At 41.0% G+C, this 26,848-nt stretch overlaps 2 protein-coding genes across 4 annotated transcripts; one reads left to right on the forward strand and one right to left on the reverse strand.

Annotated features, from left to right (window-relative positions):
• Nucleotides 1-33: 33 nt before the first annotated feature.
• LOC132262070 (argininosuccinate lyase) lies at nt 34-2,595 on the forward strand. The gene is made up of 3 exons (XM_059761204.1): nt 34-763; nt 817-1,513; nt 2,143-2,595. The coding sequence occupies exons 1-2, from the start codon at nt 46-48 to the stop codon at nt 1,497-1,499; spliced, it is 1,401 nt and encodes a 466-aa protein (XP_059617187.1). The 5' UTR covers nt 34-45; the 3' UTR covers nt 1,500-1,513; nt 2,143-2,595.
• On the reverse strand, nt 1,501-26,552 carry LOC132262069 (serine-rich adhesin for platelets). Of its 3 annotated transcripts, none has more exons than XM_059761201.1 (14): nt 26,275-26,552; nt 13,587-13,743; nt 9,330-9,512; nt 8,833-9,050; nt 7,437-7,723; nt 5,324-6,649; nt 5,122-5,268; nt 4,173-4,871; nt 3,901-4,047; nt 3,429-3,832; nt 2,894-3,363; nt 2,717-2,814; nt 2,602-2,656; nt 1,501-1,857 (listed from the first exon to the last, which is right to left on the reverse strand). In XM_059761201.1, exons 2-14 carry the CDS (start codon nt 13,731-13,733, stop codon nt 1,806-1,808), a joined length of 4,233 nt encoding a protein of 1,410 aa, XP_059617184.1. In that variant the 5' UTR covers nt 13,734-13,743; nt 26,275-26,552; the 3' UTR covers nt 1,501-1,805. The 3 variants fall into 3 exon arrangements, with proteins under 3 accessions (XP_059617184.1, XP_059617183.1, XP_059617185.1); XM_059761200.1 differs by lacking the exon at nt 26,275-26,552 and adding an exon at nt 18,671-19,159; XM_059761202.1 differs by lacking the exons at nt 4,173-4,871; nt 26,275-26,552 and adding an exon at nt 18,671-19,155.
• Between the last annotated feature and the right edge of the window lie 296 nt (nt 26,553-26,848).

Below are 26,848 nucleotides of genomic sequence, written 5' to 3' on the forward strand. Positions count from 1 at the left end.
AATGAGAGCGCAGAAAATCTCAGTTGTGCTCAAGTGCTTCTAGTGATGGCTTGTGAAGAGAAGAAACTCTGGGGAGGAAGATTCTGCAAGGCGACCAATGAGGAGTTGGTGAAATTGAACAATTCCCTGGACGTGGATCGTCGTCTCTTCGCTGAGGACATCCAGGGATCGTGTGCTTACGCCAAGGCTCTCTTTGACAGAGGAATCTACACCAGGGAAGAATTCGAGAAGACCATCGAAGGCTTGCAGCAAGTGCTCGAGGAGTGGAAGTGCGGTGAGATTGTCTTTCAGGACAGTGATGAGGATGTGCACACGGTAAATGAGCGTCGTCTCACTGAGCTGATCGGCGATGTCGGTGGAAAGCTGCACACTGGGCGCAGCAGGAATGATCAGGTGGTGACGGATATGAGATTGTGGCTGAAGAAGGCCATCAAGGATGTCACTTGTCTCATCGTGAGTCTTCTTGAGGTCATCCTTGAGCGATCGCGCGAGAGGATTGACGTTCTGATGCCAGGATATACACATCTCCAGCGAGCTCAAGCAGTTCGGTTCAGTCACTGGCTAATGAGCCACGGTTTTGCCCTGCAGAATGACTTTCAGCGCTTCCAGGACCTTCTCAAGAGAGTCGATGCTTTGCCTTTGGGAAGCGGAGCGATTGCCGGCAATCCTTTTGGCGTCGATCGACAAGGTCTGGCCAAAAACTTGTCCTTTTCATCTGTAATCCCCAACAGCATGATCGCCGTTGGAGATCGCGATTTTATCAGTAAGTTATACCAATGAGTTACAAGGCGGTCTTGAAGATTCCTTAACTTGCAGGCGAGTTCACATTCGTCTCCTCAATGTGTGGTGTTCACCTGAGTCGCCTGGCTGAGGACTTGATCATCTACAGCACTCGAGAGTTCGGTTTCATCACCATTTCGGAAGAATTCTCCACTGGAAGTAGCTTAATGCCTCAGAAGCGCAATCCTGACAGTCTGGAATTGATTCGTGGAATTTCTGGGCAAATTTTCGGGAACCACGCAGGATTTATGATGAGTCTCAAGGGACTTCCGTCGACTTACAACAAGGATCTGCAGAGTGATAAGATTTCCATGTTTTCCACATTCGACAATCTCTCGTTGGCACTTAAAGTCACCCAAGGAGTTGTTCAGACTCTGGAAGTGAATGAGAAGAAGTGCAGAGAGGCGCTGAGTTACGAAACTTTGGCCACAGATCTGGCTTACTACCTCGTCCGCAAGGGGATTCCCTTCCGTGTGGCTCACCACGCTTCCGGGGAAGTTGTGGCCTTCGCTGAGAATAACAACATTTCACTCAGAGATGTTCCCCTGGTCAAATTGAAGGCCATCAATTCTGCCTTCGCAGAGGACGTGCTCAAGATCTGGAACTTCGAGAATAGCGTCGAGCAGTACTCTTCGCTTGGAGGAACCTCCAGAAATTCCGTGAAGACCCAAATAGCCACTCTTGCGGCCTTCATAGCGGAGAACACGAAAATCAACTGAGTTGCGATTAAAAGGTGTTTAATGATCAATTAGGAATTTCACAACGTCGAAATGCAAATAATAAAATATAAGGCAATAAAATGAAATAATATAAATCAATATACAAAAAATCAATTGGGATTTTTGCATTACAAAAACACAAGAGGAGTAAAAAATGAGAAAAATATTAGAGTGGCAAAAAATGTCTGTTAATCGCATATTAAAGTTACAGCAACTGATAATATTAATCATTTTACTCATGTCTTCGTGGACGAATCATTAAGAAATTCAATGAGATAATCACAATTTCGGATTTCACGCACTTTCTCACTCTATTCGGCTCTCCCTCAAAAGCCAGTTGCTACCATTTCGGGATGATCTGCAAAATAAATCGAAGAGGGAGAGAGATTAGTACACTTATTATTGCTTTTGGATTGTACGCAATAATTTGGATTATGTGAATTAATCCAATGTATCTACTTTCCTAAGAGAATTAATGACCGGTTATTGGCTACCGAGAAATGAAAAATTTGATCATTCAAATACTTTTAGTTTTGAGAATTGTAAATTTGAAAAATACAATAGAGCGAGATACTAGAGGAATTGTATTAATTTGTTAACATCTAATCTCAACGTGACTAAATTTTATTCCCCGTCATTTCAGAGCACATCCCGAAGATCTTGCATGAAGGAGAGAAATGTGAAATGAATGATTTTGAAAGATCGTCAGGCGTTAAGTATAGTTAGGAAATAAAAGATATAAATTCCTGATAAAAAAATGACTTCCGATGAATGATAAAATGCATCAAATCCTAATCCCAATCCTCAAGTTTATCTTACAGAATTAGCCAATTATTTCAATGGTCTCATGCAATACAAGTACCTAAGGTTTGCTGACTGTGTGAATCTCGCTTCAAATGTCTTAGAATAAAACTAAAACGTTTTCTTCTGATCAAAGACTCGTCTAAAATGCTATTATCACTACGAACAAATACAATTCTTGCCGATATGTCTCGAAGTATTTTTCATTTCTCGTTTTTTCAATAGTGATGAATTGCGTCGAGCCACCTTGCGACGTCTTTTGTGTCTGGGTGGCGGAACCACGCCTGATTGTAATACATACGTTGTGGTAACAATGCCAGATTTGACACGGATTTTCTGGTGATGATCAGAAGTGCCTGAAGGAAAGAGAAATACATGTTAGCTTTCAGCAGCTTATCGCACAGAGATTGACTCACTTCGGCTTGGTCTTGAGGAAGTTCCTTCTGGCTTCGAGTGGCGTCTGGAGGAGCTCTTGGAGGAACTGGTTGATCTCTTAGATTCAGCCGTTACTGAACTGTAAATCAAACGAGGACAAATTTTAATTTAAGCCACGTCCACTCAGGAATCCCGCCCTTTTGTGAAAACAAACTCACCTCTCAGGCTTCTCCTTGACCTTCAATCGCCTCGGTCGTCTCGGTTCGTTGACGTCCTCAGAGGAGCTCGCTTGGGAGGGAACTGTGTCCCTGCTGCTAGTGCGATGAAGGCGACGGCATTCCGTCATACTCGTCACTCGTCGCTTGCTCGATCTCGTGGACGAGGAGTCCTCATGACTCCTGGTGCTGTGGCGACTCTTCGAGCTAGAGCTGTGAGTTGAAGCTCTCAAACTCGAAGAGGGGATCTGCCTGGGGATGCTCTCCGAAGACGACGCAGAAGACACCCGGCAGGATGATCTGGCCACTCCACTTCGTCGAACACTCTCGCTTCCGCCGCGCGATACTTGAATACCACGCGACTGGACAGACTTCGGTGTCGATGATCGCGCTTCGGTGATCGTTTCCAGTGGCTTCGACTGGATCCTCCTTCTCGTTCGGCTTTCTTCCGCATCGTGATTCTTGGAAACTGACTGTAAGTTAACAAAGGCTCTTTGACTTCTCTCCAAATTTACCCCTGAATTCGCCATCTACTCACACTCAAGATCTCATCTGCTGCTCTATTGAGTTCGTCAAGAATGTCTTGATCGCGATCGTAGTTTGGATGTCGTACAACATTGCTCGTTGAATTCGAGTGATACTTGAGATTCTCGTAAATCGGTTCCTTTCGACTTTGTGAGTCCGTCTTTTCCGTCCACTTCCACCTGCTCGGCGTCTCAGTTTTGGCATGGTTAGTCAATTTCTTCGCATCATTAGTAACTGAGGCACGTTGCTGTGTTGTGTTTACGCCAAAGTACGAGAGCTCGTGATCACGTAATTTTCGTGTACCACAGACCAATTTCAGTGGTTCTTGCGCACTCTTCGGTTTCTCCTTCTCCTGAGAGATGATTTTGCTGTCGGTTGTCGGTAGTGATTTTCGAATTGCAATTGGTGTTGTTTTCACTGCAATTATTTCATTTGGTATTTAATTAACAATCTGTGAACTTTTGGTTCACGAAGGCTCTTCTTACCTGGACTTGTCGTTCGTGTCATGATTGGAGTTTCAGTTTTAGGAGTGGGCTTTCTCAATGAGTTTGTTGGGGAATGAAGAGGAATCGATAGTAGATTAGAATGGATTATATCTGCTTTAGCAGGTGATACGCGAGGTTTGTAGTTTTCTGCAAAAGGTGAGAAAACCACAAATTAGTCTTTTATCCCCTTGCAGTTTCTCAATCATCACTTGGAGACAAAATGGCAGGATGATCTATCTTTACAGTAACAAAGAGGTAAGATATTTATATACCTAAATGTGCATAATTGGGGGAAGTTTGCTTCGTGCAATTTCGTTTGGATCTTAATCGACTCCAACTGCCGGACAGAGTTGTGGTCTTCTCCTCTGGTTGCATCCTGTTGGATTGGCCAAAGATGAGATTGACCTCTTCATCAGCTTGAGCACTGCCATCGCTATCCTGACCGGCAGCTTCGTACATTCTGTTCAGCTGTGACAATTGGCTCAGAACACTGGAATTGCCCAGCTTCTTAAGTCTCGGCGCAGCCACAGGCTTCCTCTTATCCAGAAGGGAACTGAACGTACTCAGTGGCTTGTCATCGAAGTTCCAATCTCTGTCATAATCCCCGTTTCCGTCCAGAGATGACGAGTACTTCTCCTTCACTTTCAGCTTAGCCACGGATCCTAAGATGTTGCTGGCGCTGCTGGACTTCGCCACTGAGTAGCTGGACAGACGATTGCCCCTCTGAAAGTCGGTCGGAATGTCTTTCTCCGTGATTTTCGACTGCGGCACAATAATGGCCGGATTGACCGATGCCAATTTGGCCATTGCCTCATCGAATTGCTGCGCCGACTTGAGTGTCTTCATAATCAAGGTGGTGGACTTGAGAGAGCTATCGTGGGATTTCTCAAAGCCAATCAGCCCAGTCTCGTCACTCTCCCCATCAGTCAAATGAACAGTAAATCGCGATTGTGGCATTGGATTGGTCTCATCTGAAATTTTTTCTTGTGTCAATTTGGCACTAACAGTTTTTTTTTTTTAGTAATTCGCTAGTCTTTTGGGGTCAATTAGAGAAAATATAGAGTGAGAAACAAGTCTCATTAGTTATGCAACAGCAGCAATTGAAGCATCAATACGGCAGAGAGTGGCTATTAATTGCATTTTAAAGATAGATCATCCCACAAATAGAGTGCATTTTCTAATACGAGAAGCAAGGCGATAAGGATCTACGGAAGAAATTACCCCTGAGTGGCCAATTGAAGGACTGCGAACTGGTCAGGTTCACTTTAGTTGAGAAGCCTGTTGGGGAGTCCTTGTTTCGCAGCTGCTCCACAATGCGAACCCTCTCGGCGACACTCCGCACAGACTCATTGGAGTCTGAATGAAAGCCTGGAAGTTGATCAAGAGTTAGTCAAATTTCTTTGCATGGGATTCATGATCTTACCAGAGTTGCAGTCAGAGTCGTCGGGTATCAGAGGAGGGCTCTTCTGACTGGCGTCCCGGGTCCAGAGAGTGCAGTCCGTTGAGACTGGCCTCAGACGAACGCCCCACAAACTCTCGCTGTTCTCAATATTCTCGCCAAGATGATAGGGCCTCGGCTTGACGGGCTTATTCTTCAGGATTCCTCTCAGGGAGATCTCGTCATTGGAGTCTTCTTCTTCTTCCTTGGCGCTCCTCACGCCATTCGTAGCAGTACTCGTAGTTGTTGTCACCGTTGGGGTTGTAATAGTGGGAGATGATCTTATGTTGTTCTCAAGATCTGCGGATGGTTTCGGTTGCTCCGGCGGTTGTTCAGAGTCTCCGAAGTGCGTGAGAGGAACCCCCGATTTGATAGCTTCCAAGTAAGTGGATCCAATGCTTCCTCCTGACGACCTGCGGCGTCGCCGGAAGTTGTTGGTTGGCGGAGGCTTTCCATCCGTCTCAATGATGTTCACTCTGCCAGACTCGGCCGCAAAGTGCACTTCGGTCTTGCAAAATTCAACTCTCTTCTGTCCTCTTTTGAGATCATCATCGGTCTTTGAGTCGCTTCCTGGAGATCCGTTGATATGGATTGACGACGTTTTGGCTGGTTCGAAAGTCCTCCTCATCGGTTCCTTCACGTACTTGCTCTCGTCGACGGCAATTGAGTGTCTCTTCACCTCTTCGGGTTTTCCATTGAAGTATATCGAATTGGGACGAAGGGGCGTAACGACGCTGTTGATCTGAGATCCTCCATTGCTGAGAATAGTGACGCTGGTGGACTTGCCCAGGGCCTCTTTGCCATCATCCCCCGCCAGAGTGATGACTGTGCCACGCGGGGCGTTCTCCGTTGGCGACCAGGAGGACGAGATGTCTCCCGATCTGCCAATTCCACTGTCCGTGGACGTCTCCATGCGGGACGTCATGGATTCCGGCGGCGGAGTCATCTTCTCAAATCCATACGACTTCCTCCTGTAATGCCACTCATTGTTGGCCAAATCTTTCACTTTGTTCCGCGACTGCAGACTGTTGCTATTCCCATTCGCCATGACTTTCGGCTTGAACACGAAACCACCGCTTGGCGTTGTTGTGGCCAAATGACTGGCGTAGGTCGATGGCTGCATTGCATCAGTGCGTGACTCATTCATGGTGAGTCCGTTCCTCTTCACCTCGTCTTCGTCGTTCTGCACCAGGATGTCGTCCTTGTACAGACTCTCATCGCTCAGCTTCCGCAATTTTCCGCGAATCTCCTTCAGGGACTCGGCAGTGATGAAGGTGGCCTTCTTGGTGCTTTTCACCTCCGGCTTGTGATCTGGGAACAACAGAATGACAATCAAAAAGCCGTTTTTTGACGGAGGAAATGTGTCCGCAATATTCCACAGAGAGTGAACATGAAATTGTGAAATTTTTATATTTTCAGGAAATTCACAATGCCAATCACATAAAGTGTGAATCCATTAAAAGACTATGTGAATTCAATGAAAGAGAAAACCCCCCAAGGAAAATCTTTAAGTTCCACAGCACCACAGATGTGCGCAAAAAATAATATCGCTGCTTTTACTTTTCGGAGAAGATCATCAATCAAATTTTGCGTGGGAGATCCGCTATAATTCGCGAAAGAGAATCCTTTTAAGGCAAGTTATTTGAAAGTTTGTCATGACAAAAGCATCTCGAAAGAGTGCGCAAAAGTATGCACATGCTTCTCCTCTATATTGACATACAATTTGCCAATATTTGCTTGTCTAAAGCGAGTAACAAATGTACAACAAGACGATATTTTTGAGAAGTGTTGAGCGGAGAATTCTCAATTCTCATGCACGCCGTGGGGACTAATTTTCCCCAAACATGGTGTGATTGTGTTAGAAAGTGTTTAGTGTGCTTAATTGCTGGCGGAATGTGTTAATGAGTGTCTGAAAGAGATTCAATTTCAAGGCAATTTTTGGGGAACAAGCGTTGATCTTGATCGGCGATCGATCGAAATGCTTCCTGACTGAGAATTGCCCAATTAATTGTCCCTCTCGTGGTAATTTTGCAGCGGCAAAAAGTGTGAATGAGCCGAGTGAGGTGATAAGTCTGGGTGCAGATCAATGAAAACTCACCTGGGTCTGGAGCACCTTTTAAAATACTGTCTAAAGCTGCAAGGTCGACGTGGTTGTTGCGCATTGCACGATCCAAGCGACGCCCATTCTCGAGCTCTTGTCGAATTCGCGACACGCTGACTAAGTTCTCAGGCAAGTCCAGCGGCCGCGAGCTATACTTGGCCGGACTGGTGGCTTTTGGATACTGAAGTGATCGTCGTATTTTGCTCACGCGCTTCCACTCGCACGGCTCGGGATCGTCATCCGCCAGATCCTCGTTGGAGACACTCTTTCCGCGATTCAGCGACCTGCGGTTGAGGAAGAGCACAGTGATCAGTGATGATCGAGTGAGATCTCAACACTGGGAGATCGCACTTTTTCACCTCTTCTCGCCAGCGCATGAAAGAGGTGAAAAAAAGCGACTGGAGTGGGATAGAATAGTGACTTCAGCCCACTCACAGAGAGGCAGTGAATATTACTCGAAAAGATCGTCGAGTCGAGATCGACGCGGAGAATTCGTCAAGACTTTCTCGCAAAAACACTAAAATACGTATAATGACACATTCGAGCAATTTTTCACACTAGTTGATCTCCAGTTCGTGTCGGCCTTTCTTTTGCCTCCCCTTTTTCCCCAAATCACACTCATCTCTGTTACCATGTGGAGCAATCATGCGGAGGAATACCAAATGCACAGGCATGTGCAGAAAATGTTGGCGCATCCGACGAATTTAAATTCACATCATTTCAAAATCCGCTGATTTAGTGTGTGATGCCACCGAAATAATTGACTTGGGAGTGAAAGTGTTTCAATTTGTGGCAAAACATTGCAAAATATGTTGTTTTCTTTCCCCCTCGAAATTGATTAAAAAATTCAGTAAATCAAGGCTTTTACTTCCCACTGCCTAAGCGAGCAACTCTCTGCCATAATATTTATCTCACGCGTCTGTTGATGATTGCTGCACGGTCTCTAAATTGTATTTGCCATGCAAAATTGATCATCACACAGATGGTTCTTCAGCCAGTGCAGAGAATCCTTCACGAGCAATCAAATTTTCTTTGAAATTCAAATTATCACGTCTACACAGCCGCACGACTTTTCATAGAGAGAGAGAGATGAATCCTACACGCGGTTTCACCCAATAAAAGATCTCATATTTGAATTCAATCTGCGCACTTTGCGGCACACTACAAAGGCTCTCTCCTCTCTGATCTTTCACGGCCCTCCCGATCGCATAACTTACGGATTATATATCACTGTTATGATATGGGGACTCTTTCACAACGCACACGCAGTTTCCGCGCGAGGAAGACGTGGTCACGGATTTATGGGGAGTCGCGGTGGTGCCCGGTGGAGCAGCAGATCACGAGTGGTGAGACCCCACGAGTCGGAGGCGCAGAAAGCAGAGGTAAGACTCACCCATGCGAATTGAGTGCCGCAGTTTCTCTTTCATTCGGATCCAGCTGTTTGCGATGGCCACCCACACCACCCGACGGTGGCGACGACGTGGAATTCATCGCTGATGATGCTGGCAATGTGGGCTCCGGCGCATAAGGAGTTACAGTCTTCTGCGTCTCTCCGTGCAATTTCTTATGCTGAAAGCTGAGTGGGCTCGAATGGGCCGATGATGTGAAATTCTGGATGATGAGACAAGACATTAGCAAATGCCAGATGAGCAGCCACCACACAGTCACTGCTGCTTCGCTAGGATCGCCCTCAAGCCTCAATAGGGAGCAGTAGGGCTACTTTGTACACTGACAATCTGCGATATTGGCTATGCAGATAATTCTAATGAATGCGATATTGTAAATCTGAATGCACAGCAATTTGCTCTTGCTTATCAAAATAGCCCTATTGTTCCCCGCACAAAGCGACACACGATGCCTATTCGCATTGCTGCCACTGTGAAAGCTCACCGTGCCGTTTATGCCGTTTTGCTTGGCCGATGAGTTCCAGCGCGACGATGAGGTGTGAACTGTCTGCGACCGGACGACCTGCACGGCTCCTCCGGTGGCTGTCCTGGCCTGCAGAACCTCCAGCTGCTTGCGCTGGCTGTGGTGTGTCCCGTTGGGCGTTGAGACGTTCTGTGAATCCACCACCTGAAAGAAGACATCCAAGAATTACACCTCATCATCCTGAGTGGGTGAGAGCCATTCTGAGAAATCACTTCTTGCCATGTCAAACATTACAAATTATATCTTTTTAGAATTGTGATTTGCACAAAATGTATCGCAATTTGTTGCTTGTCTCACCGCGTCAAAGGCGCAGACTCTCTGGCCAAAAATCTAGTTTTTATCGCAATTTTTCAACCACCAAGATTTATGATGTGCTCATCCCATATATGAAATATTATTTTCATCCACAGTGTGAATGAGAATCAAATTTATATTTCTTGAATTCAATTTAATTTTATTATATTTGAAAATGTTTTCAATATTTTGTCTACAAACAGGCGTGAATTGATTTTAAGTGTTTATCTTTACATCTTCTCTTTCGCAAAATCACCTTTTGCGACCAGGAAGAGAAGTTTCCCTATTAGGAAAGCTTTACGACTTGAACTTGTGAGTTAAATTGCAAAAACGCGAGGCTGCAAGGATAGCTGAATAATGTTACACAACATTTCCAATTTCAATAAACAATATATTCCAGCAAATATACGACTCTCGGGTGAGCGGTCATCGAGTTCTATGGCTGGGATGATGTTGCTGATCAACGAGTCCACCTCCGACTATTTATAACCATTCATGCTCGTTTTACAGTCTGCTGAGAGGTTCAAAAGTGTAGGAGTCCCTCGCATGGTTCCGCGTTCTTCGTACTTTCGTATCCACCAGTCATATTTTCCAGAGACGGAAAGAAATGTGTATGAATTGAAAGGGAAATCCACCGATAAGACACTGATCTACTCTCTGGGCAAAAGAGGTGGGAATTCCCGTGTTGTAGTGCACAATTTCGAGCATTTTTGGGCAATTGAATGGAAATATGGTGGCAGAAAGCGGTAGTAATTACAAATGCATCGCATTTCTTTCCGTGTCTATTCTCTTCTCCCTTTCTTTCGCGATGATATTAATTTCCTGGCCGCACAGCGTCTCTCTCAAATGCAATGTTGTGCTCTGCATTGGAGAAGACAGAGAAATTGTATGCACCAATAAGTTGAAAATAATCTGCAGTGGAAGAAAACCCATTCAGCCTTTTCACAATCCATTTACCAATTAACAGATTAAAGAGCATAATTAATGGGAGTGATTTTTAGCGCTTCCATTTTCATTATTATACATCGCCACAGGGCTATTTGTGAAGATTGCCGACCGCCTAGCGTGCATTGTGAAGCGATAAAAAATGCTCACATCTTTTATGGCAAACTCTCTTGTGCATATTAAGATCCACAGTGAGTTGATAACGAGAAGTGCGTGGTGGAGGCTCACGAGAAAATTGCCTCGGCGGGCTTTTTTCCACTTTGGCGAAAGAAAAAGGTAACTGGGTATTTGTGAGTTGCTCAATAAATAGCACAATGTATCTTAAGCCGCTGCCTTTTGCTTTTAGAGGTAGGCGGGTATTATAGAGATAATTATTTTAATTAGTTCCATTCATATTTCCCAAGTGATTTTGATAATGAACAGACCCACACGGTGAGCTTCAAAATTGGCGGGAATCTGCATTCCGCGGCATTTACTGTTAAATGCAGAAAAAGAGAGAGAAAAAAACCAGAAGCTGTTCCACTTGTCGATCCCAGCAATAAATCAATCATTTTCTATATTGTAATTTTCCAACTAACGATTTTTTTTTACTATTTAGTGGGCCAAAAGAATTTTCAAAACTTTCACTTTTTTCTTATAAATTTCCTGAGTTTCTGTTTGTTTATTTTTTCGGGGCCACTTTCTCACAGATTCATTTTCATTTCATATTCCTGAGGCGAAGAAAAAAATGTATCGCTGTTTTTTCCGCCAATATTAAATCAATACTTTGAGTGTATTGCGAAAGATTTATGCTTAAAACCAGATTATTGCTCAGCCATTAATTTGAGAGTTATAGCGAAATAAATGAGTGACTTTCGTTGGCATAGCATTCAACCTGTCCAGAATTAATTAAAGTCGGATAAGATCTCGATGAAATAATATTTGATTGATTGCTCTTGACATGAAGAAAGATGCTTTTAGTCATCCACTGAAAAGGAAATGCCTAATGATCTAGTCTAATGCCAGCTTAATACTATTTTAGGGAGATTACAAAAGAATAAACATATTAGTTAGTTCTTAGAGATTCAACTTGAAGCTGCAATTTTGTAAACCGCGATCTGATTGAAAGTCACCACTGACCATCTGCTGGTCAGTTGCTGTTTTCTCAAGCGAAGTAATTGTTGCAGAGGAAAGATTAAAAATCTCTGAGGCTTCACACTCAGAGACTCTGTGGTAGAAAGTGCTCAAGTCTTTCTTTCTTCACTGTTTTTTTTCTCTTGTAACATGTGACATTCAATGAAGCGATTTCACGTTATTAAACATAAAGTCTTTGACATGTCAAATGATCATCTTTTTTCTACCTATGCAAATGCATGGCTTCAGGTCATTTACTCGCGTGTGGATTAATTTCCGTTATTTCCAATTTTCTGTAAGATAAACAAACAAAATAAATGTGGTGTGATTTTGTGACTTCTTTCACGATATCGCGGTGTTTTATTCAATGAATATTCAGGCAAAAAATTGAGACCAAAGCGTGGCTTATAAATAAGAATGATACATACTTTTTGCCAGCATTGATCAAATCTCATTTGCCGTTTTTATAGCCTTGAAAGAGCTTTTTCTACGCTTGCAAAATTCACCTCAAAAGAGATAATTGAGACTTTACAGTTCATAGTGTAAGCATTTGTGGGGCCCAAAAATTAATTATTCATGTTGTAAATGCGCGTGGAGAAGAGATTAAACAAGTGGAAGTGAACAAATTATTTCATTTATCATCTGTTTCTCCATAATTACATTTAAATTCCATGAATTTTGTGAAAACTTCGTTGAGAATCATAGTTTAAGTATATCGAGCATGAAAATGTGATCGACAAGTATATTAACTGTTCAGTGAAGAAGTTACCGTGACGCAAGGTGAGTCACTTGCAATTAAATATCAGTTAAAATAAACATAATTACGATGATATTTAGGCGCTGGCTGAAGACAATAACCAATTAAGATGCTTTAGAAGGTATCTCTAAGCGTGTGAGAAAATGCCAGTAAATCTTCAATCATTTGCGTGGCTCTTCGGCGTGATCCTCACGAAAAAAAAATGATGCGTTCAATGCAATATAATTGCAGAAAGCATGCAGAATGTGTTCATGGAGTAAACAGTGCATATTCTGTGCGCCATCAATCATACTCACAAAAAAAATATACTAGAGTAATTAAAAAAGAATTAATTGAAAAGGCTGCGGATGCTAATTACCAGCCACTATAATATGTATAAATTATTTTATTTGATTACGAAACACCATTAGCATGATAATTGCGACTTTTCTGCCAAGAGCCAGGCCGTGAAAATTGCCGGCGATTAGGTGGTTTTCCTCTCTGATATTCTTATGGGAAGATTTTTGCACTGCGTGAAATCTATTCACAATGCCTTAACCTCAGTGTGACGAGGACTTGACGCAAAAATGTGAACACTCAATCAGAGAGAGTCAACATGAAAAAGTGAATGAAGAGTTGAGAAGTTGAGAAGATTATTATGTAAAATGCTAATTCTCCCCATTGACGATCACAGCACAGAATCTTCTCGATTCCCTGGCCAATGGCGGTGTGTAAGATAATTTGACAAATCCGTTACAGTTTTGCCGATGCGATTTTGAGGGCAGTGCTGCCATGCGTAACCGCTTCTCCTCACATCGCAACACTTTAATTGATTTCTTGTGATTTCTGTTTTTGCGATCACGGATTTCTGCCGTGTGATCACTTATGGCATTTCAAAACGGGTGTCAGGTGGATCAAAGCAAGACGACTCGAGTGAATTTTCTACGTGATTCACTCATTATATTCCCACAAATCAAGTATTTGAAGGGTGATGAAGTGAAAATTGATGCTGCGGCTAATCAGTGGCGCTGAAGAGTGGCAGATTGCATAGATAAGAGATTGGGATACGCTTTCTTTCTGATTGCCAATTGACGCGAAGCAGTGCAGGTTTTTTTTCTTTTGCATCTCACCTTTCCATAAGTGTTCATGTGATCCCTTATCCATCGGTCAGCCTCCAAGCGACCCGTGAGCAAGGCTCCCGTATTTGGATCCACTCGCTGCCACTCTCGAACCTCGCGCTGGAAAGGTGGGGCCGCGTTACCGATGGCTACCTCCATTATTATTTAACTGTAAAACACGAATTCAATTAACATTATTATTTACTCCACATTTAATCATAAAAATACAGCGATGGTGCAGAATTCATGTAATTGCCGAGGTAAAACATTTATTGCCAACAGGAAGAGCATTATAAGTTTCGATGAAGAAACTATGCAGGCGAATATCATCGCTCTCTTCCATACTTACTCTATTTACAGTTTTCATGATACTATTTTCAACATGTGTTTTTTTTCGCGAAGGTAAAAGTGAACAGCAAAAGTCAATTGACTCTTCGACTCGCTTGCAAGCAAACATTTTATTGGTGTCAATTGCTATTTGCATTTGGATGCAGTATTTGCTTGTTTCAAATCACTATTGTTTTAAGTAAATCACACTTTGTACGGTCTTGGATCAAGAGAGTTTGACTGTTGCAGTAAAAAGTTTAAATTTTGTCTATTTCGGTAAGTAATAAGTAAAATATTCTCTGTAATCTTCCTTCGCAATATGTATTGAATCGTCCAGGGATTTCTAGGAAATTGCATAAAGATTTCTGCCTGATGTGTAAGGTGCCGACTTAGAGACATTAAAATTAGAAGAAAAAGTAATTTCTACATATTTGTCAACAAATTAATGGCCACATTAGGAGATGCATTTTTCTATTCCACCATTTCTTCACCTCGTCTAATTTTAGAACTCTCTCTCTCGTATTTGTACAGATTGTGATGCACTGGAAATAGATTATTCTGAGTATCGAGGGGCGATCGTGCTACAAATGAGGCATAATATTGTGTGTGAAATTGAATGTTAATTCTCCTTCGTGTCACTGAACGAAAAAAAAGTCTCCCATTTACGTAAGATTCCAGCAAGAAATTCCCTGTTGACGGATAATTTATTGGAGCATCTGTTGTTCTCTCTGTTGGAAAGACTCTTCTTCACCATATCGACTGTTGTGGATTGTGGAAGATGAAACGCCTCAACAAGCGGAATTTAATTATTTCTGCTTCGCAGCACAGACACTTTGTTCTCCTCTATTTTGGTAGCACTTTCGTGTGTGATGGCAAAAACAAAGGAGACAAATAATACTATGGCTTCCCTCGACTTGTCGAGGCTTTGACTCTGCCTCATACTTGACCTTACGTGTCCATCAGACGAGATTATAATCCCCAATATTCTCGGAACGCCACCAAGAGTGGGACGAATAGAATAAATATTGAGAAATGAATGTCCTTTGGCTGCAATTAAAGTATTTCAGCGTGCTGTACCACACAAGAGCCCACGATGAATGCCACGGTACATCAACTTTATCATATGTAATATATACACATTTTTCATTTTAACTACCTCACCATAATTTTTACGAATGTACCTGAAATCCGTGGTACAAAGAATAGCATTTTCATGAATAGTGACGAGAATGAATAGTGTGATTTTTTCTTACTTCTCTTTTACTACACATCCATTGCATTAGAATTGCTAATTGGATCTTTCACTTCAAGTGCTATACAGCGTGTTGCAGAGAAGATGTCCCAAAACATTACAATTTTTATCTCTCAAATTGTACGCCACCAATTCAGCGACACACTGTAAATTCATCTGCTAAAAGCTCTTCACATCAAAGCCGAGGCGAGAGAAATTTTAAATAGAGTCGCAGAAACGCAATTTTAATACCTTATATTTTAATAGAGAAATAATTAACAAGTAAAATGTTTCGCTTTTCATGTCTGCTTGAATTGGTTTCGTTTTAATGCCTCTGCCCAACAATGCCAATAAATTTCTGTCATTTTTTTTTCTCCTTCAACTCTTCAAGCAATTTGCGAAATAGCATGAATTTATTGCTAGAAATACTCCTTCACTTTCACAGGAAATGCAGTATTTCTATGCACATTTCACCCTTTTTCTCATGAAAGCAATACACCTTTGTGGCCGAAATGAATTGAATTTCTCTCACTCTCGGCAAAGTGCATATAAAATTTGCCATGTGAAAATTGTGTGTGTTGTGTTGGAAAAAAGCGTGGAATCAAACTACAAATAGATGTTAGACTTTGACGAGCAATTTTCTCATGAAGACTTTTTTGCATTCGGCTGGAAAAAGTGTCGGTGCGAAAAGTGAATTTACAAGTGTTCGTTGGCCAGGAATGCATATCGCATGAATCGTCTGCATTGGTGTCTCTCTCACAAAGAGGTGGGATATAATGACGGCTGCCCACGAATATTTTATTTAATTTTTTCACGAGTCTCAGAGCTGAAAAGAACTTTCTCTCGTGTCGATTCGTGTGGCGACTGGATATCAAAATTTATTGATTGAAATTTTGCACGAGCCAGTTTTACGCCGAAGAATTTCTTGTGACTGCCCAGGAATTATTCAATGAGCCATAAATAAAGATATCAATTATTGAGATAATTTTTATTGAATAGGCGCTCTCCTACATGAAAAATCTCTGACAAGAGATAATTATCTCTCCTCGAGAAACCCCCGCCAAAATATCAAAGACACACATTGGAGCAATGGAGCGATTTCTCAGCTTATTGCTATTCATATTCAACATTCCGTGGCACGATAAAATGTATTTTTGTGAAACTTTTTTCTCTGCAATTCGACCTCGATGGCACCCTATTTGGTCAGCGACAAGAATCTCAGGCGCGAGAAGAGAGCCTTTTACATTTATCATACACATTTTGCAACTCAACAGCTTCAGCCGGAGATAATCAGAGAGTGTTGTGGCAAAAAAGGCTAATTGACAACAATGAAATCTTGTGCTGCTCAGACTTTTTGGACACTCGCTGGGTTCTCGAGGTTCTCGAGAGCAAACACAAATCCCGCCAAAGAATTGCCCATTGTATCGCACAATGTTTGAATTGACTAATTGTATGCGGAACTGAGGTATTTAACTAATTCAACACCATTGAGAAATCGTTAAAAGCAAAATGTGATAAATCCTCAATTAAAGCTCGTAAAAGATTGAATAATTCGTCTCTTTCGCGCAACGTATTTTACAAATTGCACTCACCATCGCGATGATTTCCAGGAGAAATGTCTTCATTTTCATCTATGATGGTCATTTCGTGCCTTTGCGCAATACTCTTTTATTTCATTTAATGACCCCAGAGATGAGATACAATGTTATTAACACCTTTTGGCTGTAATTTTATTCAATTATCTGCTCAACAGATTATTTGGACTGATTCACTTTCATTTGTGGCAATACATTGATTTCACACATTGAAATGTGAAGAGAAAAATTTGTATTCTCAAACTCAAACTTCGCACAGAGACCGAAAAATCCTATGAATCAGCGCATGAATGGACAAAGATCGCGATCAGCACCTCTCGGAATCTTCACATTGTGTCAATGGAAATAAATAATATTTATTATAGAATTATTCCATAAAGAGATAAGCAAATAAATTTGCATTATCACTCCAACAATGGGTGATTTGTTCCCCACACTCAGCGCACGAAAAGTTTTCCTATTTCATTTCAATTTCCTTTTATTAGCCGGACACTTTGGGATAAGCAGTGCCCCCTCTGTGGCCAAGGTTAGCTGACCAAACTTGTAGACAGATTTTTCGTAAGACACTTATTTTGACGTCTCACAGATCACACCAGCGGATGACAAATTTTTTTTTTCTCGAACATAAAAAACTCTCCCACAATTTCGAGTGATCATGCAGAGGTAAAAAATCGTAATATTGCAAAATACGACTTTCGGATAGACAATGAATGGAAATATTTATTTGTTGTCTTTGCTATCTGAACCATTTTAATGTAATTTATTATAGTCCCCAGATTGTGCAAAGGCAAAAGTGTCTCAAAAGTGGAGATAATTTCATGACCTCAATAGGCAAAGTGCAGCAATGTCTATTATTTTCATGGCGTTTTTTCCTCTATATTTCATCTTAAATAATTATTTTGTTTTCAATCCATTGATATAGAAATGCACGCTGCAATAATATAAATTGTTCCACTCTGCGGTGATTTTCAAGAGAAGTGTGTCAGCATTTGAATATTTATTATCAATGCGAATGCCAGATATTCACACGAATAAGGAAATACATCACATGTGTAATTTATTTGAGAAATTTTTGATAGAGAATCAATAAAATTATGCAGAATCGTGATTTTCACTTTTGGAAAATCAACCATCATTTTTACACTCATTCATAATTGTTTTCATATTCTCCATTGTATTCCATCTTCAAAACACCATGAATTCTCGAAATTAGCTTAAAATTCCGCAAAATTACAGAAAATTGTCGTGTCTGTACAATTGCAAATTAATGTCAAAGTGTTATTTATTTGAATAGCAAATTGTTCTTTTGTGTTAGCCTGATAAGAAGTTTGTAAAAAAGTCAATGTTTTGCTCTCAATGAATCACACACTCGTGATGTTGCGAAATATGACCAAGAGTGTAGCGGTAAATGGCAGGAAATTTCTCCCAAGAGCACTTCTGCAGATTCTGGGTGAGCATTCCAGCATCTCTGCAATTTATCATGCACTTCAGAAGCATCAGGACATCTTCCATTTCTGGCCATGGCAATCAATCACGACGAATGCATAATAAATATTGAATTATTGACAACTTTTGGGTGTTCTCTGAGGCAACCGATGCGCTTTGTTTCCCCGACAAGAGGACTCAAAGCACACAGTCTTCCAGTCAGTTATGCTGATGCTTCTTGGAGTCTAACAGTACCGCCTTTTTCTTTCTCTAATAAAACCTCTTCAAATGAAAATGAAGATGCGATGCCTTGCGCACTTCTCAGCGAGTGAAGCAATGCGTAAGATTCAGTTGTAAAATGTAATTAGTTAGAAATGCATGGATACGTTTAAGTGAGTAACTACAGTAAGAGCACAATTAAATTTCCCTCATTTCTCCAGCAATCTTTCTCAACTCTTTCCACCGAATTTTCCATTCTCGGCAATTCTGGGGAAAAAGTCTCTCCATTTGGCGTTTACCTGGCTTTGGCAAATCCAGCCACGGTTGCTCTTTATGTCCAATAAACTGGTTTGCACACTATGTGAGATCAGCCTCAAATCGCGATCTGCGTCAATGGAAAATGCTGTAAAAAGTCTCTTTTATCACGAATTCTAACGGTCACGGCAATTGTCAGATGAACCGCACGCAAAAATGTCTGTATTTTCACTTTATATTACATTCGACAATGGTCCATGTGGAGAGTGGGCATCACTCAAAGTAAGAATCAATTCATGCTCTTGTAACACTTTCAAATGCGCACCATCATTGGGAGTCACTTATCTCTTTGCCGTGTGCACAAAATTTCTTCACTCAGAGAACCTCAATTGTACTGAGAGTCTGGGTTGAGGAGAAAAATGGATTTTACTGTCCAAATACGACACAACTGGGAAAAATCACAGCGACTGACCGATTTCGCCAAGATCGCGCTCACACAAGAATTCACTCGTGAACACATCCGCCTGTGTTGCCCGCCAACGCGAAACTAATCGCAACACCTCAAGTCTCAGCCTCAACTCCCAGGTGAATGTATTGAGTTGTGTGTTGGATTTGGGGCCGACAACTTTCCAGCCACAGACGTCTGTGTGCCATGATGCAATAAGTCTCATCGTCGTTGCCTGTACGAGAAAGGGTCGACTTGGGCAGGAATTAAGAGCAGAGAGTGACTAATTCCTATCTCGAGGATTATCTCTTGCATTCGCAAGCGACGGAGAATCCGCAAAATTGCCAAAGTCATTAAAGTTGGGCACGTTTTTCGACTATCTCTGTCGCTCGGCTGTTAGCCCCAGTCACATGAGGTCATTTCCGAACATTGCCTGATTGTGCCTCTCTTCACGAGAGTGCCTGCGAGCGGCTTTAATTGGTTTGGGAAAATTTTTTGCAATATCGATGGTGATAAAAGCATAGTGAAATTCCTTAAGTCACAAATGTGATCGTCACGATTATTTTGTGCTACTTAGGATGTGATGAATTTATATAGCATTGCAAATTTGTATACATTTATGATCATCTTAGGGTAATTTCTTGGGAGAACAAGAGAATAACCAGAAGTTTGCTAATTTAAAAATCAACTCCTTTGCTCTGCCATCTGTTCTTGTTACCATAAGTTTCGATACGCTCTTCGATCTACGACAAAATCCTCTTTTTCAACTCTGCTTCAATGGATTCAATAATTGATGATTTGTGAGAAGTTGTGAGACAACATAATTCAATTGAAAATGCCAATATTATTAAAAGTGCCCAAACAACTCAATACATTGGGTGAAAATGCTGAACAGTCTTGTTGCAGAGATTTGTGTCTTCACTTAATTACCCACGATATAAATCCACCTCAATTGCATAAGAGACAATATACATGAAATGTACCAGAAATTGATGGAATTTTCTCCCAGGCCATTTGATCATGACTCACCTACTTCCAAAGTTTGAGGTCAAGACACCGCGAAGTCAGCATCGGGAGACTTCCGAGGTGAGCGTGGATCCAGAGTCAGAGGACATTGGGATTATTATTGGATGACCTAATACTATTTACACCGGATGAATTGAGGTAATGTGGCTATTTTGAGGTAGGAATTTCACCATCAATTGCTGGAATTTTCTGCCAACTATCTCAGCAATTTATCTCATTCTCTTCCCATGCGATTTGTGCCGCTGAAAGAATCCATCAACTCCGATATATTCGCTTTTTCTCTGGCGGAAATTTTGAAATTTCACCAAAGCATGGGAAAACACACATTCTCGGAATCCTCAGTCAATCTGATAGAGTGGAAATATGCATAAAGCATTCATTGTGCAAAGCGAAGCCCTAAAATAACATTTTTTTATATCAACATCTCTCTTTGTGACTCTTCGACAATTCGCCTCTGAAAGCAGAGGCGAATTGTCGGACTAAGAAGTATGAAGGTTCTTGTATGGCGTACTCGAAGGTCAATCTAGATTTTCAACCTTTCGACTGGGCTTTATTTATGAATCAATTTCGATAATCTCTTTCTCAAGTGGCTGGGACATAAAAAAGCCTTATCTCGCTGTGATCTCGCATGCGAGATAAAAGTCTGGGGCAAAAATGCAGAGATCATCGAGATTTATTGCATCTCCGGTGGAATAAATGCAATTTTCATACAATCCATGTCATGAAGGTTGAGCAGAGAAATCATAAACCTCAATCAAATTTGTCTTATTGTCTCTCGCAGAGACGGAATAAGAATGCAACATGAGCGAGTATTTTTCTGGTCTCCCATTTCAATTAGCCATTTTCTGTTTGCCATATCTGTTGGGCATTTATCTTAATTAAAAGCTGGCAGAATATCTCTCTCGTAGAGTGAATTAAAGTGGTAGGGGCATGGCTAAGTAGATTACATTCTGCGACAAGTGTGGAGTTATCAAGACTGAGATCACTCTATTAATAAAGATCATGAGAATAATTGAATATGCTAAATTGCAATTTTGCATACCTTCAATGTGTTGAAAATCTCGTAAAGTCTCTCAATTTATTGCTAAACGCTTGGCTCCAGGTGTGTTTTTCAAATAGCCAGGCGATATACCTAAATGTGATGTTATACTTTGCTAATTACCCACAGTAACTTATACTTATTTATACAGCAATTTTCTCTGGTAATATGGCATGATTGCCCAATAACTCAATCCAGTAGCCAAGTGCGCCAAAGCTGGCCACAGAGTCTCCCGTTATGGATCTCCTCTTGTCGTGATCCGATGATACAATGAACCATTTAATTAGCATGAGAAAACCCTGAACATGTCACAATTCACGTAACCGGAAGAGTACATTTTTTGATGAATTACTCCTGCATCTCTGTTTGCCGATTGGAACTCCCCGCGGGCAGCATCGGTACGCCCATTTATGGGCAAAGTACACAATCTTCTGGCGAGGGACTCTTGCTCTCGAGTACCGGAATAAGAGTGCTGTACAGAGAGTCTGTAATCTCCGTATGAGATCTGATAATTTGCGTATAAATTTGCGCTACACCAACTGATTAATGGAATTCATGCGAAAAGTGTTAAAACTGATGTAAGGTCGTCTGCAACAGCATGCTCATTGTTAATTAATCAATGTTGAGGCATGAAATGGGGAAGAAAATGAAGAAATGAACGCCCTTTCTCTTAACACTAAGAGATGGAATATTGTCGTCACATAAGTGCACTGATTGCTATGTAGATAGAACAGTTGGCATTTCCTTTTAAGCTCCACAAGAAGGCACAGTGACTGAGATGAATTGTATGTATTTGTGATTTCTTCCACCTCACACACAACTGCCGAGGAGATATTGAACTCCGAGGCTGATCATAATTCTTCCTGCTTCTCACCATATATGAGAAGGGGCACACATTTCATGTGGAGCGAAAGAAAGGCTGGAGATCCTCAGCCACTTGGTATGAAGAATCGGCAAAAGCATGCGCCATGGAGTTCAAATAATGAGGAGAATGCAATTTTTGTGATTTATACGACAAACCCCTTTTGTTTGCCATGGCAAAGTATTCTCCGAAGCCGCAACATAAATAACATCCCACAACTTTATTCACTATTTTCAGTAAGAGCCACTTTTTCAAAACAATATCTGAATTTATTGGTGCAACGTCATCATAATCAGCGGACAAACCCCATAAATCACAAATTCACTTCGCATTGTGGGCTTTGGCATGCTTAGCTGATGCTTTTGGTATTCACGCGTGCAGGAAAGCTTAAATTTATGCTTATTGTTTACGAAAATACCAGTGGCATAGTAAATTTTCCGTGATATTAGAACAGTGTGACGAAAACGGGGCGGAACTTATAGGTGGGCGTGGCTTTGTGAAATATTCTAAGCTCCCGAATACGCTGCTCAATACAGAGAATCCATGATTATTACTTATGCATCTGTGCCACTGAAAATATTTTGTGGTTATTTTTTTAAGTGCTTCGCTTCTATAATTTTTTTTGCTTGTGTGAATATGTGCTTCACACTGGTTTTCCTCAACCAGAGCTGCGGACAATGTGAAGAACTAACCACGTTCTTTATGTTTTCGCAACTTGCTCTTGTCGTCCCACCAAATTTGGAGACTTGCGCTATTTGGAGTCTCCCAGTCGATTGACTCACTAATTGTGTGCGTTGCGAAGGCATTCACTATTTATTTCCCAATAAAAGAGCACTTTAGGGTAATTGACCCTTAAATATTTTTGTCTCTTTGGCACCCCTTCGCTCATTAGCAGATTGGCACGCACAGCAGAACGCCCACGAGGTCTGAATTTAATTTTTACAGCATTCCACTCTCAATGATATTTAGCTTAAGTGGTGATTTCTGGCGTGATTGATGGTGTTTCTTCATGAAATATTGTCTCAAGGTGGCGGTTTAGTCCATTTCTCATTGACTCATTGGGTGATTTAGCAAAATGTTCAAGAGCCGCACTTCAATGTCTCAATTTCTCGGCCAATAAGGCACACGATGGCAGTATTTGGGAAGAGGTAATAATTCCTCTTCCTGACGTTGCCAAAATATTTTGGCTCAATGTGAATGGATTAGGCGGCAACAAAAGGCTTAAGCAGCCATAATGAGGGTGACACAGGGGATAAAAGAAGACAGTAAGTCATTTATCTCCCAGCAATTAACGTGGCGAGTGCTGAAAAGATGTATTTGACCAACTGACGGCAACTTCTGCGAGTTAATTTGCCCATGTTTTGTCTCTAAATTGAGACAAGTGTTTGGGCAAATAAGGAGGTTTATGATGCCTTATCTGCTATGCTTGGAAATGTGTGGTGTTTTCACAGAAGAAATCCAATTCCTCAGTGAAAACAAGACCACAGGTCAGTTAGAAAGTATTCGAAAAAACCTCGCCTTGATCTATTGTTATGGCAAGCAGAAAAGTATGCCTTCCGCAGCTCTTTGGACATTATTCTCAAATCGCATCATTATATGTATGATATTTGAAATATCTCCGCTGTCTTCATTACCATCTTGACCGTGGAGATTTTGCTCACTTGATTTGATATGTGCATTTATTAATATGCTGCCAATAAAGCGCTAACGAACTTTTTTTTCTCTTCGCGGGCGCCTCATCATGAAAACTCACTATCTGCGCACGGTAGTTGGCAATTCGTTATGTTGTCTGGCTTCCTTTATGCATCACAAGAGTGTGTGTGTTTGTGCCTCTGGTTCGGGAATCGAGGAAATCACAGAGCCAATCAATTAAGGTAACGGAAAGCGTAAAAACGGTATATGAGTCAGTGAAATTTTCAGAAAAGTCAGCAAAAACAATCAATATGTGCCTTCTTGCACAATTTTCATAGCGGATGGATTGGTGGGTAATTCAATTGAGTGCTCAGACTGATGGAATCTCTGTTTTAGTGCTATTTTGACTCATTTGGCGTTCCAGCAGATATATTTGCATGATTGGCCGCAAAGGTGGAAGTTATAATTCTATGTCCAACATGCACAGAGACCTGATTATTTTAATTAAATTGCAGCAGAATAGCACAAAAGCATGCACACAATCATCAAACGAGTTAAGTAAGACGGTCTTTTGTCTCTTGCAAAAGAGCCCAATGAAGAAAAACCATAAGATAAATTCAGTCATTGGAAATGAATTGGTATATTGATAATTTGATAAATAGTGTTATGCAAGACTAATCGAATTTGCAACAATTAAACCGTGATAAATTACACCCAGAAGCGGTTAAATGCTGTGATTGCAATTCACCAAATGGATAATTTTACAATTTAATACAGAAACGTGGTTTTACACGCAAATTTAAATAAAATTGATAAATCCACGTTACTCAATGTGCCTCTCATTACCAATGTAACATGGATTTTATCGCCAATTTGCAGCATTTGCAGTGAGAGTTGTCTGCATGTGATATTCAATGTGAGATAATCCCAAAGTGGAAGTCTTCATTGCGAATTGTAAAATGTGAAAGGTCCGTCGAGGGACGCATTTTCTGAGTCAGTGAGGAGAGAGAGAGAGATTATGACCATTTTAAGGTAGTACAGCACCACATACACAATGTATTTTAGCCTCATTTGCCGAAAAGATCCACTTCTCTCCAGAGAAATTCACGACTTTTTGCCGAACTCTCAACCTGTCTCTGTCTCTCTTAATCTGAGAGACTCGTGTGATAAAGTAATAAAAATTTATAGCAAATTTTTGGGGATTTATTGCAAACTTGTTTTTGTGATCCCACTTCTGTCAACACAAATCAACATCCGTTGCATTTTTTGCCACAATATTGCAATGAATGAGGTCAATTTCAATGTATGAATAATTAATCATCATTGATGGCCTTTTAATGGTCTCCACTTCGGGGAGACTCTCTGGAGGAATAAAAGAAGAACATCTCGGCCAAAATTACACTCACGATCCGAGTAATCAATTAAAAGTCAATAAAATTCCACCAACATGAAATTCCATGTTGAGATAATTTTAATTTCTAGCAGAATAGATTAATGATCGCTGATAGGATCTCATGATTAGATTTATACATGTTTCTGCGGTTTTGGCATTCTCTTATAGACTTCTTGGAAAGGCGCATAGAGAAAGCCATTGAGGCCAGAGAACATGGCTATAAAACTGAGAAATCCACACGAGAAGGACTCCAGACGCTGAGCACAGATATAAAATTACTTATTAATAATACATTTATCATTAGTGTGAACTTCATTGCGCAACAATTCCGATTTGAGGGTATTTTATTCATCCAATGCATCGTAAAATATTTCATGTCAGGGAATTCTCGATTTCAGCGTTGAGAACATGAGTCAATTAATGGTTTTTAATATATTCTGACTTCTCGACACTCTCTGGGCGCAAATTCGCTTGTGCGTTGGCGGAAAAAGCCTCACAAACAGCGATTCCATGTTTTAAAGCTCCTAAAAACAACTGCGAAAAACGTTTCTATTGGGAAAAAGTTCACATTTCTCTTCGTTTTCCCACACAATCACAGATCGACAAATAAGGAAGAATAATATTTGGTTAACTGAAATGCGGAGGGAAGCACACATATAAAGAGATATTTGCCATATTGTGAAGATTTATGGAAAAGAGCACAAGAAAATGAACATATTCGTCAATAAAAAATGATATTAATTAAACAAGTGGTGTTTCTCGATTGGGATGAACAGGTTTCTGCAATTTTGGCTATTGAAGTCTTTCGTTGTCGTGGGAATTTGTTGGTGGAATGAATGATCTGTGAGTCTCTTAAGTTAAAAGATTGAGTTCAATTACACCATTTTCCGCGACAAGACAACAATTTCCCCCAATTGAGTGATAAAAGATCTCACAGGAGATTCACTGAGTGACCGTACATGAACTCTGGGTGTAATGAAAGGTAAATTATGCTAATTTCTAGTACCATTTTTGGACGCTTACATGAGTGTTTACAGAGAAAATTTTCATTCACGGCGCGATTATTTCATCGGATGGCATGTGGGCTGCTTAATTTTGAGCACACCTGACTGATTTGAAGACTTTTTGACCAAGTTTCCAATAAAAATCCGCCAACTGTCCATCATTCATCTAGAATTCTGTTTGTTTCCACGGCGCGGGACAAAAAGTTCACGGGAAAAAATAAATGGTGTAGGAAAACTGATCACTCACCTTGAATTCTGCTCAAATGGATCATTCGATAAAATAATCCAGAGATTGTTCAATTGACTGAAGAAGAAGAAAAAAAACACACTTTGATTTCTTTTCTCGTAATTGTCTTTTGTTTTCGCACCACTCGATGGGGGAAAAGTTAAAAGATGAAAGAGTTCGAAGAAAATGTTATTCAGCAGCGATTGAAATTAATTCAAATGCTCAATGCCCACACGTTTGATCGTAATTGGGAAACCATTTAGGGCACTGGGAAGTCTCTCTGAGTTATTGATGCACTGAAAGATGTCTTGTGGTAAATTGTTACTGAGGAGAGGGAAACACTTGCAGTGAACTCGGCGTCCACATGAAAACTGAGTGAAATGTTTGACCTCAGCCGCTCGCATCTCGAGGAGACTCGCGCAGAAGTGGAGAGATAATGAACGTCGGCAACAGAGTTGGAAGAGCTCAAAAGATTTATTCATTTCAATGGTCACGAAGCGAAATGTTAATCTTCACTGATTTGCCTCTGTTCGGACTGTCTCTTAATTTAAGAGAAGTGTTTGCGCATCAAAGACAGGAAGTTTCATGAAATTTC

This window comes from Phlebotomus argentipes, unplaced genomic scaffold (genome assembly GCF_947086385.1).
Source record: "Phlebotomus argentipes unplaced genomic scaffold, Phlebotomus argentipes genome assembly contig_15, whole genome shotgun sequence".
Classification (NCBI taxonomy): domain Eukaryota; kingdom Metazoa; phylum Arthropoda; class Insecta; order Diptera; family Psychodidae; genus Phlebotomus; species Phlebotomus argentipes.